We start from the raw sequence: 15,921 nt of genomic DNA, 5'->3' as shown, positions 1-15,921 counted from the left end.
TTACCTGACCTGACCGAAGAGATGCCTCTCCTCGGACAACTACACCAATCTTTCTAGCACGAGTTGAATTGTGGGCCTTGAAGGTTCTGCTCAGACAGGCTTGCACCACCAAATCAGGCCCAAGGCCCAAATACATTTTTTAACCATTTTACCCCCACAGTTAAGATGCCAAGTCTAATGAAAAAATAAAAAAGAAGAAGAAGAAGAAGATAATATCCGAAACATGTACATTCACGAAAAGCTAGAGGTGACATCAATAGAAGATGAGTGAGCTAAGATCATGGGTGCTCTGCATATATAACAATGATTGCACTAAAGAGTGGTGAAATTCAAGTTTAAGCAACTGAAAATAAAATGAGTCAAGTGTTTTAAGAACAACATGAAGCTGCAGGATCTAAAATAAGATATGGGAGAAGCAAGAAGAGAAGGAGGACTAAATTGTTTCCAACCCAAGCTAAGACTGAGGTCGTATGAATTTGAGCTAACATCACGTTACAATCAAATACCATACAATCGAAGGCAGTATTACTTCCTATTTAATATGAGGTATTTCAGCTGCGAACCTGTATTGTTGATGCCATGTAAGTATCAACTCTTGAGGGAAGATGTTGAGTAAGTTGCTTTGATAGATCTCTGACAAAGTCCTCATAGTCACTTCTGAAATAGATGAGGAACTATAATGCTATGTTTCCATAAAAATGAAGCATTAAATGATGTATTCATATTTTATTTAAAACTCAACCATTTTAGGATCAGGTATTGCGTACCGGTGATCAGAATTGAAACAATGTGTATTGAACAAAGCAGACAATCTTTCCATTTCCATCAAATTGAACATTCGTTTAAGAGTACTCTGTTAATGAGATAGAGAAAGAGGTAAGTTATGTTTAAGAATCTCCAACAGGCCTCAGGCCAAGAGAAATGAGGAAGAATAGTAATAAAAAAAAAATACCCGGCATGCCTGGCGAACATTAATGTTGTCATCATGAAGATGTAGAACCAATCGAGGGATGGTAGCATGTACCTGAGAATGATGAAGGTGAAAAAAAATGCCAAATCTGAAGTTTATATCCACCATGCACCACAAATGATTGACATCAAGGTAAGAAAGTGTAGAAAAATAAAAACAAAGAATGTTCTTTGTAATTCAAAATATGATCAATGAGGAAATTGCCAAAAATATGTTCAACAGGTAAAGGTAATGATAATAGAAACTCATAATAGTGATTTTTTACAATACCCTGTGCAGACATGTTTTATGCTCAAACCAATCGTTAAGCTCTAGTTCAAATGGCCTTTCCTATCTATATAAGAACAGGCTGGCTGGAGAAGTCTTGAGAATCAAGACCAAACATGAGTTCACATTTAACTTAACATTTTTTTAACTTTTAAAAATTAAAAATTAAAAAAAAAAAAGAAAAAAAAGAAAGAGGAAAGAAAAATGAATTACAATCATTGGAAATATGCAATTGCCCATTACAAAAGAACAATATGGATCAAGGGTTCAATGAGACAAAACAGTGAAAACACACATTCCACTAGGATTTACAATATCCGGCTCCAACGCACACATAAAATAAATTAGCTTGTAAAATCAGACTCAATAAAAGACCTGTTCAACAAATGCCTCATGTTGTGCCCCAAATCCATAGTTGCTCAATGCTCCAAATGCTGCAAAAGCATTGGCTCGCATCTTCATGTTCATGCACATCTGTACCCAACATATAGATTAGGATTCTATTTATCTTTGTATAGTAATAAGCATATTCCAAGCAAGATGCAATCATGTATCAAATTCTAGGCAGGGTGGGAACAAGAAATACGTGGCCCATTGCCATCCCTACTCCTACCCCACACCCCAATATTAAATAGTAGTAAAGGCACATTTACATCCTATCAATTAACCGGGAGATTATAGCAGTGAAAGTAAGCAAATCTGCAATATAAGATGACATCTTTGCTGCTTTGTTTCTCAACTAGAATTACAACAGAATGTTTTTATTCAATTGCATGTCTATATGAACATATCATCAAATAATCATGATATGACAACAACAATGGAGATACCAAGAACCAAAACAACAATTTATTTCAGTAAACATGCCAAAGAGTAGAGGAACGCACTTGAAGATTGCGCAGCCGTACGGAAAGGTTAAGCAAAATGGGTTCCACCGCTGTTTCATTGGGTGATGACTCAAGTATCTAAGACATGTCAAAAGGGAGTGCAAAACAAATTAATCAAGATAGCAGTGTACAAGATAAATAAACATGTAATCACCGAGATTATTTTATGAAACACAAACACAAAGAAGGGAATTCACCATGAGTAAGCATGACACTGCAGTCAATTGAACGGATTCATCTGGATCTTCAAGTAAAGCTAATATTACCCCTAAGACTTGACTTGTATACTGTAGAATATCAATAGATGGTATCTGGAAATGCAAAATTTGCAAAAGTCACTTCTTAACAGTTAGGAAGAAAGAAAATGAGAAACATATACACAAATGCAAATCCAGTTTTATAAAATATAATGGACTAAACCCAACAATATGCTATTGTTTATGCATCAAATTTTTAGTATGGAACTCAGCTTGTACAATGCATCTTCCAAATTTCAATACCAAATTAATGCAACAGTTCTCTTAAGGTTTTGTTTCTCTCAATACAAAACAGTTTACATCATAAAAAGTTATCTGTATACGCCCATTTTCATATCAAACAGAGCCAAAACAAATGGTTCCTAGAAAAAGCATGTGAGTGTACTTGGTCGTCCATGATTCTGTGGGGCCTGCCAGAAAATTTGCAAGCAAATGTATATGCAGAGTTCAACTATTCAGCAAAAAGAAATAATTTAATCGTTGAAAATTTATTAAAAATAATGATAGGAATGTCTGGATGGTGTAGTTGGTTATCACACTAGTCTCAACACTATAGGTTCCTAGTTCAGAACTGAGATCAGACAACAATGCATGAAAAGTTTTCAACACTTAAAAAAAATAAAATAGTGATAGGAACCAATTTTTAATTTTTTAAATAAAAAATAAAAAATAAAAACAAAAGGAGTAGAACAATACAAATAGTTCGACAGTTATCTACTTGTGAGAAAATCAATGCCATAGGACAATTTTGAGGTTTGTATAAAATATAAAACCTGTACTAGTCCTCTCAAACATAGCCGTCTAACAGTTGGAGACTCATCTGATACGTGTTGACACAACACTTCTACCATTTGCTCTAATAGGGAACCAAGCCCACCACTGCATTATTGAGAACATTAAGGTTTATAAGAACTTGAAATCATTGATAAGCTAAAACCAATTAAAAACATTAATGAAAGGAATGGAAGAAAAAAAAAGGCATTAAACTAACAACAATCAAGTGATAAAAACAGAATGATTCTCAAAAAAAAAAAATTTTGATAGAAACAAAAATAGCAAACCTCTCTTATAAATCTAAAAAAATCACAAGTAATTGAAAGTTCTCAATAACTTAAACTTGCTCATCAGGCTCCAAACATTTAGTGGGGCCCCACTTTATAGGAAAGGAGTCCAAATGGAACATTGACAAAATCAAGATAATAGTTGGGCCAAAATACCTGAATCAAGCACACGGTGCTAGACAGCTATCTACATGGTACACAATTGATCAATATAAAAATGAATAATATTGGAGAACATTATCTGGCCCAAAACAATTGAATCACAAAAATGCTGACAAGAGGTTCACATATTAATTAAGCCTTTACCATAAGGAACTCCTACCCCCCCCCCCCCCCCCTTTTTTCCCTCTCCTTTCTCCCTTTTTGTTTCTTCAGTTACTTAAGGCAGTAAATTTATTCACCTTCATCAATCAGACCATTTCAAACACAGAGGGTCTCCACTGTTTCCACCCTTTTTTGGAAAGAAGAAAAGGGAAGGGATGCTATACTACACATCATATTGAGACAAATAAGATTAGAACCCCATTGGGTGTCTGTTATCATCTCCATCCTTATACTCTTTACACACAATTGGTTCTTTAAAAACTTATAAATAAATAAATAAATAAAATAAAAACAAGGGAAAAGGCAGCTGCAACTGCATGGTAAATAGTAACCATCACGCCATCAATGGAACAATTAAAATACCAATAGTGGCAACATTCCATACAAAATTACATAAAATACAACAAAACAAAACAGTGCAAAAAAGAGAGCACTGGTTTGGGAGAGGCTCCCCATCCCATTTAAATCCTCCAATTTTTAGTTGGATGTGAGATACATGGCATTTAAAAAATCCAATGGTCTTAGAAATTTCATGTGAACTGCATGAAATCAAAAAAATGCCACAAGTCTCACTCCTAACCAAAAATTAGACGGAATTAAGGGATCTTCCCCCCACCAGTGTGTATGTCAACTCTTCTATATATACCTATAACGAACAAATTCCGACAATGCAGCAGCTGCAGCTTCCCTTTGGTATTTTTGCTGTCGACTTAGGGATTTACTCAAAATTATACAAATACTTTGAACCTATAAAATTTACCACAAAATAACAAACATCAATAATATTCCAGATAAATCCAAAATCAGTAAAATAGTAGCTGTTACAAACTGGCAATGGAATTTTTTCTATAAAAACAATATTAAGTTGAAATTTGTTGTAGATCTCAAATGTAAATTCACCAATGAGCTACACCACTTAAGTCCAATCATTTAAAAATGGGAATACTGTTACCCCATTAAGGTTTCAGGCATCAACTTAAAACCTTTCATGAAAGGTTATGGAACTCAATAAAGGAATATAAGGTTTTAACTACAAACTTAGCCTGTTTAAACAGAAGAACTGCAGTTACTTTAAATATATATATATAAATTTATATATATATATATTTAAATAATAATAACAATTGAACTGCAGTTACTTTCATTTTGAAGGTAAATTTATGCAAAAATTATAAATAACATATTCTCAAAGATGTAAAGAAATTAGAATCTATAGCATCTTTCTTGCAAACCCTTCATTTCATATTTCAGTTCCCATCTCCATCACGTAAATCACTTCTAGGCTGGAGTGATCAAAAGTGCAAAACCCTGACTCTTTATATAACCAAAGAAAAGGAAAGAGAAGGAGTCATCTTTCCTATCATTTTTTTTTTTTTTTTTGATAAGTGAATGGATCGAATAAAAGATGTATAATCCTATCACTTTTCATTGCCAATTCACCATTTTCGCATGAAGTTAACCATGAGTATGAACTTCATTTCTAATTTTAGTTCCCATCTCCATCATCTAAACCACTTCTAGGCTGGAGTGACAATGAGTGCAAAACCCTGACTCTCTATAGCCTCAAAGAAGAAAATTGATGCTTTAATAGATGTAATGGAAAGAGAAGAAATCATCTGTACTATCATTTTTCATTGCCAAGTCACCAATTTCACATGAAATTGACCATGAGTATAATAGAACATGATTGAATTGTTTTATTCCCTATACCTAGTGTCCTTGTTCTCAAACTTCATTTTCCACCGCTTGTTAGAATTTTTCACTTATCATACTAAAACTAAATGTAGACACAAATATATATATTTATATATATAGCATTATTATATAATATCCCAAGTGAAATATTACCTCTTTCGGTCTCTTTATAGAAATGCAGGAGGCTATGTCTCCAATAAGATTGATCCACCTCTCATTGTCAGTTAGCTCTCCATCTCTGGCCAAAATCTATAAACAAAAAGAAGAGCTGATATTATCTTTCTTTCCCTAAATATTACAAATCACAATACTAGAGATTCCCTTCACTGTAATAGAATACGATGCCCATATGCTTGTTTACCTTTCCCATTTCAAGATCTCCAACGCAATCACAGAATGCCTGAAATGCAATTAGAAGGGCCCTGCCAAAAAAAAAAAGGCAAATAAGGGAATTAAATTTTTTTTTTTTAAGTGAACTTTTTCTTTTTGAAAATTCATTGTTACAAGTGATGGTGGGGGGATTTGATCCCTGGTTCTCTTAATAAAAGAAATCAATTAATGCCACCGAGCAACAGTTTACAAGACTCTTTTGCTTAAATAAAAATAAAATAAAAAATAAAAAATGAGAAAGAAAGAAAAGCAGTGAACTTTATAACCAGAAAATTAAATGTTGATAGGTCTACCAGGTAGTATAAGCTAGGTCCTCACCGTAGTGGTTCATACTGACCAGTGCTCACGAGACCATGACAACTACCCAACTGGAGAGTAAGTTCTGCAAGAACAGAAGCATAGCTTTGTTCAACGGATTTCTTTCCGACTTTACCACCACCTCTGCAACAACATAAAACATTGCAAAATTTGTTCAACTGTATAATACAGTAGAGACTTGATGAATGCAGCCAATTGTACGGACCTGAAAAATGCTGTGAGAGCGAAAATAGCAGCTTGCAGAATGTCATCTTCCATCTGACCGTCAACAAGATGGCTAGAGTTCTCTCCTTTCCGGGAATCACCTCTCAGAATTGGAGGCTGGCTAAGGACAAATATCACATGCTCCAGGAACAAAGATGAAAGCACCGTATGCTGGGAAAATGCCTATTACAAAAAGTATAGAATAGATAACTAAATAAACAGTTGATTTAGTATATAAATCATCGAAATGGTTTATTTAATTGAGGGCAAAAAACAAAGATTATGATAATAAAGGAAATAAAAAAAGACATACAAACACAATTCATAATCCTAAGTGCACTCTAGCTAGAGGCAAGTCACTTGAGCATTTATTTTATATTGTCTGCTTATTAGTGAACTTAACACTCACTTATGGTTACTGGTAATGTCACAGACAATATAAAATAAATGTCTAACAATAACAATTTTCTTACTGTAAAACAAATATAACTTACATAAAATGCATCCTGCATTGACCAGCCACCACGTAGTCTAGATATATCTTTTGTGACTACATCCCTTCCAGCAGTAGCCAATACTTCATTGAAAACAATTTTTGAACTCGTGCTCTCAGCTAAAGAAGAAATCTTTCGGAAGTTAAGGAAATGTTTAAGAGACAAAGGAACCACCGAAAACAAAAAGGATAACTGCATAGTTGATCCAACAAAGCCACAGACAGTTATGCAAAAAATAGGTGCTAACTATAGCATCAGGCAGATTAATGAATCTAAATGAAAGAAGGATACGGCACCAAGAATTTCCAAACGTAATTGCTTCTCAGTTACATGAACTGTAGCAGAGAGCAAAGATTGGGTTGTTCTGTTGGTAATAAATCATCAGTCTTACTAAAAAATACAGCAATCTACTTATCAGAAGATATACACACAACTCATTCATAATTTTTTTATTAAAAAAAGAGAAAAAGATATACACACAGTTCCAAAATTCTGAAATTTTTTAATACTACAGAAATTTTTAAGTAGGAAAACCTTGAAACATCATTTTCGACCAGCTCATGCCCCCTCTTCGTAACAAACTCAATGACAGCTTGTATGGCCCCTTCAGCTGACTGCTTGATTTTATCACATATAGCTGATGAGCAACCATGGAGGGTAGCAACAAGCTGCAAGAAGCTCTTGATATGTAAGAAGAAGCAATTGCAGCATTGATTCTGAATTTTCAATTTTCTTCTTTTGTTTTTTGATAAGTAAATTTCTTTTGTAATAAATCAAAGACTACAAGCAAGTATACAGGTAGTGTACTCAAAGGCAAATATAACGACTAAAAGGTACAATAATCTGGGAACACAAGCAACTGTATTTCTCAATAAAAAATTACCTCATCCTTTGTCAACAAAATACAGACAGAGGAAATAATTCTGTTGAATACTTCTGATGGATCAATAGATGCGTCCTGATTAAACATATAGAAAAACCAAAAATTTCATCCTAGTTTCACAATTCCCCTTCCACAGCCTCGAAAGAGAATAAAATGAATAAACAATGAAAATAATACAAAGAGTTTCGAACAAACTTACACTCCTCAAGATGGCTATAACATCCTCAAGGGAGGACAAAGCACCATAGGACAATTCTATGTCCACAGAAAACTTGGAAGCTGCAGGCCTTGGAAGTGAAAGAGAGATGCTGAAGAGTTGATCAAGGATCTACCCAAACAAAGTTTATGAGATTTTTCTACCAGATGTAAGAGAAAATTGGGAAGTATACTTATACAGCCTATGCACTTGAACCTACAAATGATGGTTCATAATGCAGCATAGAGAATCAACTGATTTGACACTATTAAAGCTGCCTGCCAATCACTCACCTGAGCAGAAACTTTTCTAACTTCAGAATTAGTATCTGCACAACGTGGGAGATACATGACAACTCTATCTCCTAAACACAATGCTTCACGACTTGGTAGTACAAATGCCGCTGAAAGTTGAACAAAATTATAAATAAATAAAAAACTGGCATAAGACAGTGAAAGAAACAAGTGATTAGGAAGCTGTCTCGGTATACAATTTTACATGGTAAGTTGGAAAAATTCCCATGCACAGTACGGTCAACTTGCTTGCTATGTGTGCAACTTCCATGGCAGCCCAGCGCACAATATCCACTGATGCAAACCGTCCTGAACTTGAGAAGCATCTCATATACTGCCCGACAACCTCTTCTCCTTTGATACTCCACGTGCGAAGAAACATACTGATCAATTTGTCTCAACATATGCAATAGCTGGTCTGCCCGACTTCTCCCATCCTCTCCACTGAGTTTTAAAATTTTGAAAATTAGAAGAGATAATATAAAATCTTACATGACAGATCAATTAGCACATACACATACAGATAGAGTAATATATGCAGTTCTATGCAAATGGATTGTATTATAAGTGACGCAAGACAACCAGAACAAAAATTGAAACAACAAAAATAAATGGATATGACCTAAGAGTCAGCACTTAGGCCTTACTTGGAGTCAGCACTAAACGTGGAAACCACTAGGAGTCAGCACCTAGGGTAGACCTGGAGTCAGCACCAGATCAAAGAAAGACCAAACGGCCATTGTTTTTATTTATCAAAATATCAACTACCCCTCAAGGAGTACAATAAGTTGCTTATAAAGGATTGCTAAACCCTAGTTCTAATTGGCTAGGAAACTCTAATTGCCTTATTACAGAAATAACCCTGCTTCCAAATTAAAATACTAATAGCCCAATAAACTAATAGGACCTAAAAACATAAAAATACAAATAACTTGCAAATACAAATAATATTAAATAATAATTTTCTTGCATCTCCTGCATCAATAAGCCTCACTGTTCTTCACTCTTTCAGTAAAAAAATAGATTAGTATTAAGGGATCACTAATACTCTCATAAAAGCTACCAAGTGCAAGCAAGAAGTAACATATTACACGGGTATGGTTTAGAAACTTCAGCCACTGGGAGTGCTTCCATAGAATTAGTACTCCTTATTGAAGAAAAAGCAGCCATGAAAAATTCAATAACATACTTCCGCTTAATTTTTTAAAGTCCAGTTCAAAATATAGAATTCAAAAAATGGAACCAAATATTATCTTTATGAAAATACTCCATTCAGATATTAGAAAAAAGTAACGGCAAAAGCAAATTATGTCATCAATTAATATAATACATTTAACCAAAACTTCTAGAGACAAAGAAACATTAATGTTTTCAAAGGAATAAGCAAGTCAGGAAAAGCAAAGACCTTTTGATTAGAATACCTTGTGAGAAGAATTGCACATAAGAGAGTGATAAGGTTATCAATAAGGGGATTGACAACATCTACCGGATCATTAGGCAAAGCAAAGAACCCAAGTGTTGCCTGCCAAATTTGTCAAAATAATTATGAATTCGAAACAAATATTATAGAGTAAAATTCTCATTGTTAATGACACATAATCCAATATATCAAAATTTTGTACCTTCATCACATGATTTCGTGTTTCAACCGTTAGTTTTGGCTCCACAGAAACCAAGGTAGTACAGGCACTTAAAGCAAGGGCCTACAAAAGCATCAATAAAGAGGAAAAGTTAAAACAGTTCCAACAAAAGTAAACCATAACTGATAGCTTTAGAACAAGATATAATGATTTGATAAGTAATATACTTGAGTATGGAGAAGTTCAAGATTAGAATCAACAAAGTCTTCATTGTCATCTCGGGCCTCTCGGCCCATTAAGGTCAAAATATAGTCAAGCATTATGTCCCTTCTTTTCAAAGGAAACGATGCACCATTCTCCGCAGCATTAATGACAGCACAACCTGCATTATCACCATCACAATAATGCCATTATCTTCACGAGGCTGATAATCATAAAGAAAGATTTGTTTATCTTTTCAATTCGTTAAAACCCTTCCAGTAAAACATATGACAAATTACAATTAGTCATTAAGGAACAAATTTCAATTGCAAAGAACGCAGCATATCATATATAACATAAATGTCATGTGGAGTGTAATTTGACTAGCTTTGGCAGCTTTTTATAGAAAATTTTGGACAATTGTTATTTATTTATTTTTTTGGTTAAGTAAAGAAATGGACAATTTTTACATTCACAAAAAGAAAATCCAATAAATTTCAAAGACAAAGCAAGAACAATAAAAGCCTCTGGAGGTTCTCTTTCCATTTCTTTTTGGTTCTCAAGGATTCTAGACCTTATTCACTTTTAGTGAACAATTTCACTCAAACTCCTAAAAAAAATGTAAAACTGCAGCAGAGGATATTAAGACACCATATTTCACATAATTATACAGACCTAGTAAATCAATGGCAGTGATAACCGCCTGCTTTGCTGTAGGGTGGCGCACATGAAGAAGCCGTGAAAGCATATTAGTCCCCTGCAAAAGGAATAAACACATACAAGGCATCAGAAACTGAATACATTAATTATAGTATATACTGAGATCTCCGTGGAGAAGCATTAGGAGAAAAGACATCTCATACAATAAGTGCATCTATTCTGGCTTCAATAACTGTTGATGGAGCATATTTTGCAGCATAGCCATACATTAGAGCCAAAGCAGCATGTATATCATCAGACTCTTCTGCTCTAAAGCTGTCAGAGAGAAAGGATAGGAATCTGCAATAGATGAAATAAAGAGCTTGTTCACATGAATATCCTTAATTGATACACGTTTTTCATATAAAATTACAAACACACGAAAAAGGGAGCCAGGGGGGACTAACACTGACCTAGTTACAAAAAAAATAAAAAATAAAAAAATAAAATACCAAAAAAGTATTACACTGACCTAGAAGATATTATATACCCAGTAAAAAATACCACTAAAAAATAGAAAAAAAAAATTGACAATATCTTTCTTTTCTTTTGGGGGGGGGGGTTCTAGATCCTTCTAATGAATCAATTAAGGCAGTTAAAGCATCCAGCCTGCATTAAAAAAAAAGGAAAACATAGTTTTTTTGAAACAAAATCATAGGCACTTCTATATAATCTAATTTCAGCCCCAAATTTTGACAAGAAACCTGCAGTAACTGCTAGAATCTATCAAATGTAAGTTTTGAAATCAAACATAAACTCAGTGTCTAAAAGGCATTTTAGCAATGTTTGTTATCAATTCATTCTTCAGGGTACTAAGTTCAATCATATTAACAACAATGGAAAAGCCAAAAATTATATTGCATGTCATGCTATCAAGAAAGCCATAACAAAAAGCAACTAACCAAGGGCATAGAGAAGAGTGTCCCTCTGAAGACATCTTACATGTATATAGCTTGCATGTATATTTCTATATTTGTACATATTCATATGTGTGTATATATGCAACCACATAAAGAAAAAAGAGAGAATACATTTATCTTAGAAGATAGTAACAAACCTTTGAAAAATGCTTTGCCCAACATTATCCAGAATATCTTTCAGCTTGTCCAATACAGTATCCAAGTGGGATGCTGCAACCTAAAAGCAGTCAAAAGCAATATATATTATAAACACATAACCAAATGGAAACAGTAAACAACATGCACCAAACTCTTAAGTACCAGTCCCATGGCTTTTGCCAATCCGAGCCTGTTTGTTGGAATTGAAATGTCAGCTTGTTTATACATCCAATCTATCCTATCACGAACATAAGTCCTGTCATTGACCTTTTGAAGAAGAATACCCAAGCACCTGCAAAAACAAAAACATATACCCTCCCAAAGTTAAAAGGTTGTGTAACCTTTTTTTCTGTTGACAATGGCCAAAACAGGTATTCAAAAACACTCACAACTTGACGAAAATGAGAAATCAAATCACTTTCAGTGCAAAAGAAAGAAATATCAATTAAATAATGCTTCCTGAATCTAACGGAGCAATATTGAATTGAAAATTTTTAATACCGGTGAAGGAGTGCAGAATGTTCATCATTAGAAGTATAAAGCTCATATTGTTTGGTGAAAGCATTTCCAAGAGACATCACCCAATTGGTGTCTTGAATCACATCCAAAGATTCCGCAAGAAACTGTCATCCAATAATAAAGAGAACTGTTACACACAATTGTAAGAATCAGGATACCATAGTTTCCCAGCACATCTTGTCTACTTTTAAGGTACTTTAGAAATGTCCTCTAATTAATTTGTAAAAATAAAGATTTTTTTTTAATTTTAATTAGAGTTATATTGGTTTTCAACTATGAAGCACGGGTGCGTTTCGGGATTCGGGTGCGGGTGCGAGACTCGGCAATTTTTGAAAAAGTAGGGTGCGGGTGCGGCGGGGTGCGGCGATTAAAAGATTATTAAAAATATTTTTATTTATATTTTTAATATATTGTTAAACATACTTTTTTCACATTATATAAACATATACCAAATTTAAGAGCAATAGTAAATAATAACTAGCACAGCTGAAGAGTGAAGGCAGAGAATGGGAGAGAACCTAGCTGAAGAGTGAAGGCAGAGAGTGGGAGAAAGGCGCAAGAAAAATGAAGATTGAAGAGGCAGAGGGTTGGGTCGGCTGAGAGCAGAAGCGGACTGAGTGAAAAACTGAAAATTGAAGAGAAATGAGTGTGTTTTGGCTGAGAGCTATAGGGTTTTGATTTTTTTCAATACGGTGCGTTTGCACCTTTTTTTTTTTTTTTTTTTTCCGGCCAAGTTAAACGGTGCGTTTCGCACCTATTGTTGTTTTTTTTTTTTTTTTTGAATTTCGGCCGTATCAGCCGATTTCGCCGGCATCGGCCGGTATCAGTGTTGCGTCCGATACGGACCGATTCGGGCCAAATCGGCGCGCGTCGGCCTGAATCGGCGCGTATCGCGCCGAAAAAAATAATTTTTTAATGTCCGACGCGGCACAGACACGCAGGCAGCAGCGTCGCCTGCGCGTTCCCACGTCGGACGCGGGTGCGGCGGCCCAAACGCCGCACCCGTGCTTCCTAGGTTTTCAAGCACCTAATACAAGTAAACAAATTGTGCAACTCTCAGAAATAATTTAGACCAATTTTTTGTTTACTCTAATTCTTTTGTAAGGATAACGACTTTTCTTTAATTAGAGTTATATTGTTTTTTCATGCACCTAATACAAGTAAACAAATTGTGCAACTTTCATAAATAAATTTGCGGTTCCTCTTTGTTGCTTATATAGAAAAATTAGTATCAAGTCATATACCCGGTAAATCAAACTCAGAATGTTGTTCCTTTTATTGGCAAGTTACACATGGACCCAGTGGATCTTGAACACATGACCTCACCCTACACCTAGCTCTTGCAAGAGGTGCCCAATGAACTAGGGCTCATTGGCAATTCAAACTTGAAGAATGTGAATGCCATGTTTTCAACATTCCTCATGTAAACCTTTTTTTTAAAGTAACAACCCTTGTGGATTTTTTGGGAGTTCTAGGGTCTGAGACATGGAAATCCTGTCTCCTTTGTTAAATGATTAAATTTATCCAATCCTAATAACTTAAGCTTTTAGGAAAGTTCGTAATTTAACATGGTATCAAAGCGTGAGATCTGAGTTCGATCCTTATCTCCTCTACTTTACCTCCCATTTAAATTCCCACGTGTTGGGCCTCACCAATTAAAAGGTAGTTTTGGCCCACATGTAAGGGGAGTGTTAGAAGTATTGATTGAATGATTCAAATTTATCATATCCTAATAGCTTAAACTTTTGAGACAATTGGTAATTTAACATAAATAAATCTTTATTGCTTATAAATTTAAAAAAAAAAAAAAAAACTACAATGGACTTACAAAAGGAGAAAATATAAACACAGGGTTTATTGTTAGTGTTTAACTATTTAATCAAAATATACTGATGGAAAGAGGAACATATATCATCTGGATGAATATAAACTCAAAGAGACTTACATCTATTATCATGTCATCCCAAGTCTCTTGATAGGACGGATCTTGCTTCAAGTCTTCTGTGTCACTAACATATGCCTTCATTTTTGGAATCTAGAGCTTAGCAAAGACTACAATTAATTAGATTCTAATGAAAAACCATTTTGTATACTTTTGTAAACGATATAAGTTATACAAAAGAAGAAGCTTAACCCCAAACGATTTTGCCAACTTTTTTTTATGAATGGCTGGATGAGAGATCTAAAATGTATCTAAAATCTTCTCAGAGTGACAAAGATCTACCTGATCCCACAATGTTCATCAACTAATGAACTGAACTTAACCCACTTTTACCCAATATAATTGTAAAGAGATCAGCCAATGTTTAATTTACAATTACCACTTTCATATATCTATAGAATAGGTTTTTTTTTTTTTTTTTTTTTTTTTTAATCATTTTTTGAGCCAAAAACAAACGAACAGGTTTCTATTTAAGAATCAAATATATATTACTGGCCAAACCATTTCATTAGTTTTCCACTCCCACACAACAGTATGTACTCATTAGAAAGCTTCAAAACTTCAATTGAATATGAACTTTCAATTCCAAATCAGTTTTGTGCACATAGCAATATACCTCATCTTGCCAAAACAAGTTGATATTTTTCGGAAAGAGAGGTGCTAGATAACAAAGGACCTGCAAGTCAATGAAAACAAATAAACACATATTTTTCCATTCAAGTATTGTAATTGAAACCAAATAAAATCAATGTAAGGATCATGATAGAAATAATTTTTAAAAAATCACATCACAGACACACAATTTCATGAAAGGATAAAGTTTAGCTATAAAATTAGTTGTAGCTTTAGGGTACAAACTCATTCAATAAAATAAATATTACTGCATATTTTGAAAATCTAATCGTTGAATTACATGTTCTATACGCTCTTAATACACATGTCAAATTTTGTATCAATCGGATATTATTTACTATATAATCTATAAACTTATATTTTATGCATAATTTTAATTACAAAAACTTGCAATTTAAAATTTTATTGATGATATAGCTATTGATCTTTAATTTTCTTGAAATTTTGCAAACATGAAAGATATAAGAAGAAGATGTAATCCAATGGTGAATTTGTCAAAATTCACTTGTAATAAAAAAATAGAGTGAGTTTGTAGCCTAAAGCTACAACCAAATTTGTAGTTAAACGTTGTCCTTCATGAAAATTGTCAAAGTTCTAACCAAAATTTCCAGTCTTTGAATACTAACCATATAATACAGAGACAAAGACTCATCCCTCATTGAATACAAAAACCCCCAATTTGTCATTAAATTTTAAACACACCCACCCCCCCCCCCCCCCCCTTCTCCCACACCCCTTTTCAAGTTTGATTCAGAATTACAAAGTGTATGTGTTATTGACTTGCAATATTTTTTATTGATCAGAGAGAAAAGGGAAAAGACTTTGAATGCATAGGCTGTGGATGCAAACCCTACTAAAGAATTATAATCAGAAATAAAATCTATAAAGTCTCTAATCAACCATTCATCAGTAGATCCAATCATACAAGACCACATAAACAATGATCTCAAAAATATGGACTTCTTCGAAATATAGTTATTCATCTCTCTCCTAAGTGTCGGCATTAAACATAAAGGAGCCAGATTCCCAGCAAAAGGAGCTCTATGGTTA

The 15,921-nt window shown here is 34.0% G+C and overlaps 1 protein-coding gene across 3 annotated transcripts in view; it reads right to left on the bottom strand.

The window, feature by feature from the left end:
- LOC142610252 (protein SHOOT GRAVITROPISM 6) overlaps positions 1–15,921 on the bottom strand; it is a 28,354-nt gene that overhangs the window by 1,744 nt on the left and 10,689 nt on the right. For all 3 annotated transcript variants that reach the window (XM_075782017.1, XM_075782018.1, XM_075782019.1), the window contains 29 exons: positions 14,855–14,914; positions 14,242–14,331; positions 12,279–12,400; positions 11,940–12,069; positions 11,777–11,856; positions 10,884–11,019; positions 10,696–10,777; positions 10,047–10,201; positions 9,862–9,942; positions 9,661–9,761; positions 8,445–8,683; positions 8,240–8,349; positions 7,950–8,078; positions 7,751–7,825; positions 7,402–7,535; positions 7,159–7,231; positions 6,868–6,999; positions 6,375–6,556; positions 6,170–6,292; positions 5,823–5,883; positions 5,615–5,710; positions 4,413–4,513; positions 3,155–3,260; positions 2,322–2,435; positions 2,125–2,202; positions 1,613–1,711; positions 953–1,024; positions 768–853; positions 564–657 (listed from right to left, as the gene is read on the bottom strand). In XM_075782017.1, the coding sequence (XP_075638132.1) occupies positions 564–657; positions 768–853; positions 953–1,024; positions 1,613–1,711; positions 2,125–2,202; positions 2,322–2,435; positions 3,155–3,260; positions 4,413–4,513; positions 5,615–5,710; positions 5,823–5,883; positions 6,170–6,292; positions 6,375–6,556; positions 6,868–6,999; positions 7,159–7,231; positions 7,402–7,535; positions 7,751–7,825; positions 7,950–8,078; positions 8,240–8,349; positions 8,445–8,683; positions 9,661–9,761; positions 9,862–9,942; positions 10,047–10,201; positions 10,696–10,777; positions 10,884–11,019; positions 11,777–11,856; positions 11,940–12,069; positions 12,279–12,400; positions 14,242–14,331; positions 14,855–14,914 (3,141 nt within the window). The remainder of the gene's footprint in view (positions 1–563; positions 658–767; positions 854–952; positions 1,025–1,612; positions 1,712–2,124; positions 2,203–2,321; positions 2,436–3,154; positions 3,261–4,412; positions 4,514–5,614; positions 5,711–5,822; positions 5,884–6,169; positions 6,293–6,374; positions 6,557–6,867; positions 7,000–7,158; positions 7,232–7,401; positions 7,536–7,750; positions 7,826–7,949; positions 8,079–8,239; positions 8,350–8,444; positions 8,684–9,660; positions 9,762–9,861; positions 9,943–10,046; positions 10,202–10,695; positions 10,778–10,883; positions 11,020–11,776; positions 11,857–11,939; positions 12,070–12,278; positions 12,401–14,241; positions 14,332–14,854; positions 14,915–15,921) is intronic.

Source organism: Castanea sativa, chromosome 9 (assembly GCF_040712315.1).
Source record: "Castanea sativa cultivar Marrone di Chiusa Pesio chromosome 9, ASM4071231v1".
Classification (NCBI taxonomy): domain Eukaryota; kingdom Viridiplantae; phylum Streptophyta; class Magnoliopsida; order Fagales; family Fagaceae; genus Castanea; species Castanea sativa.
This window is presented reverse-complemented; position numbering and strand designations above follow the sequence as displayed.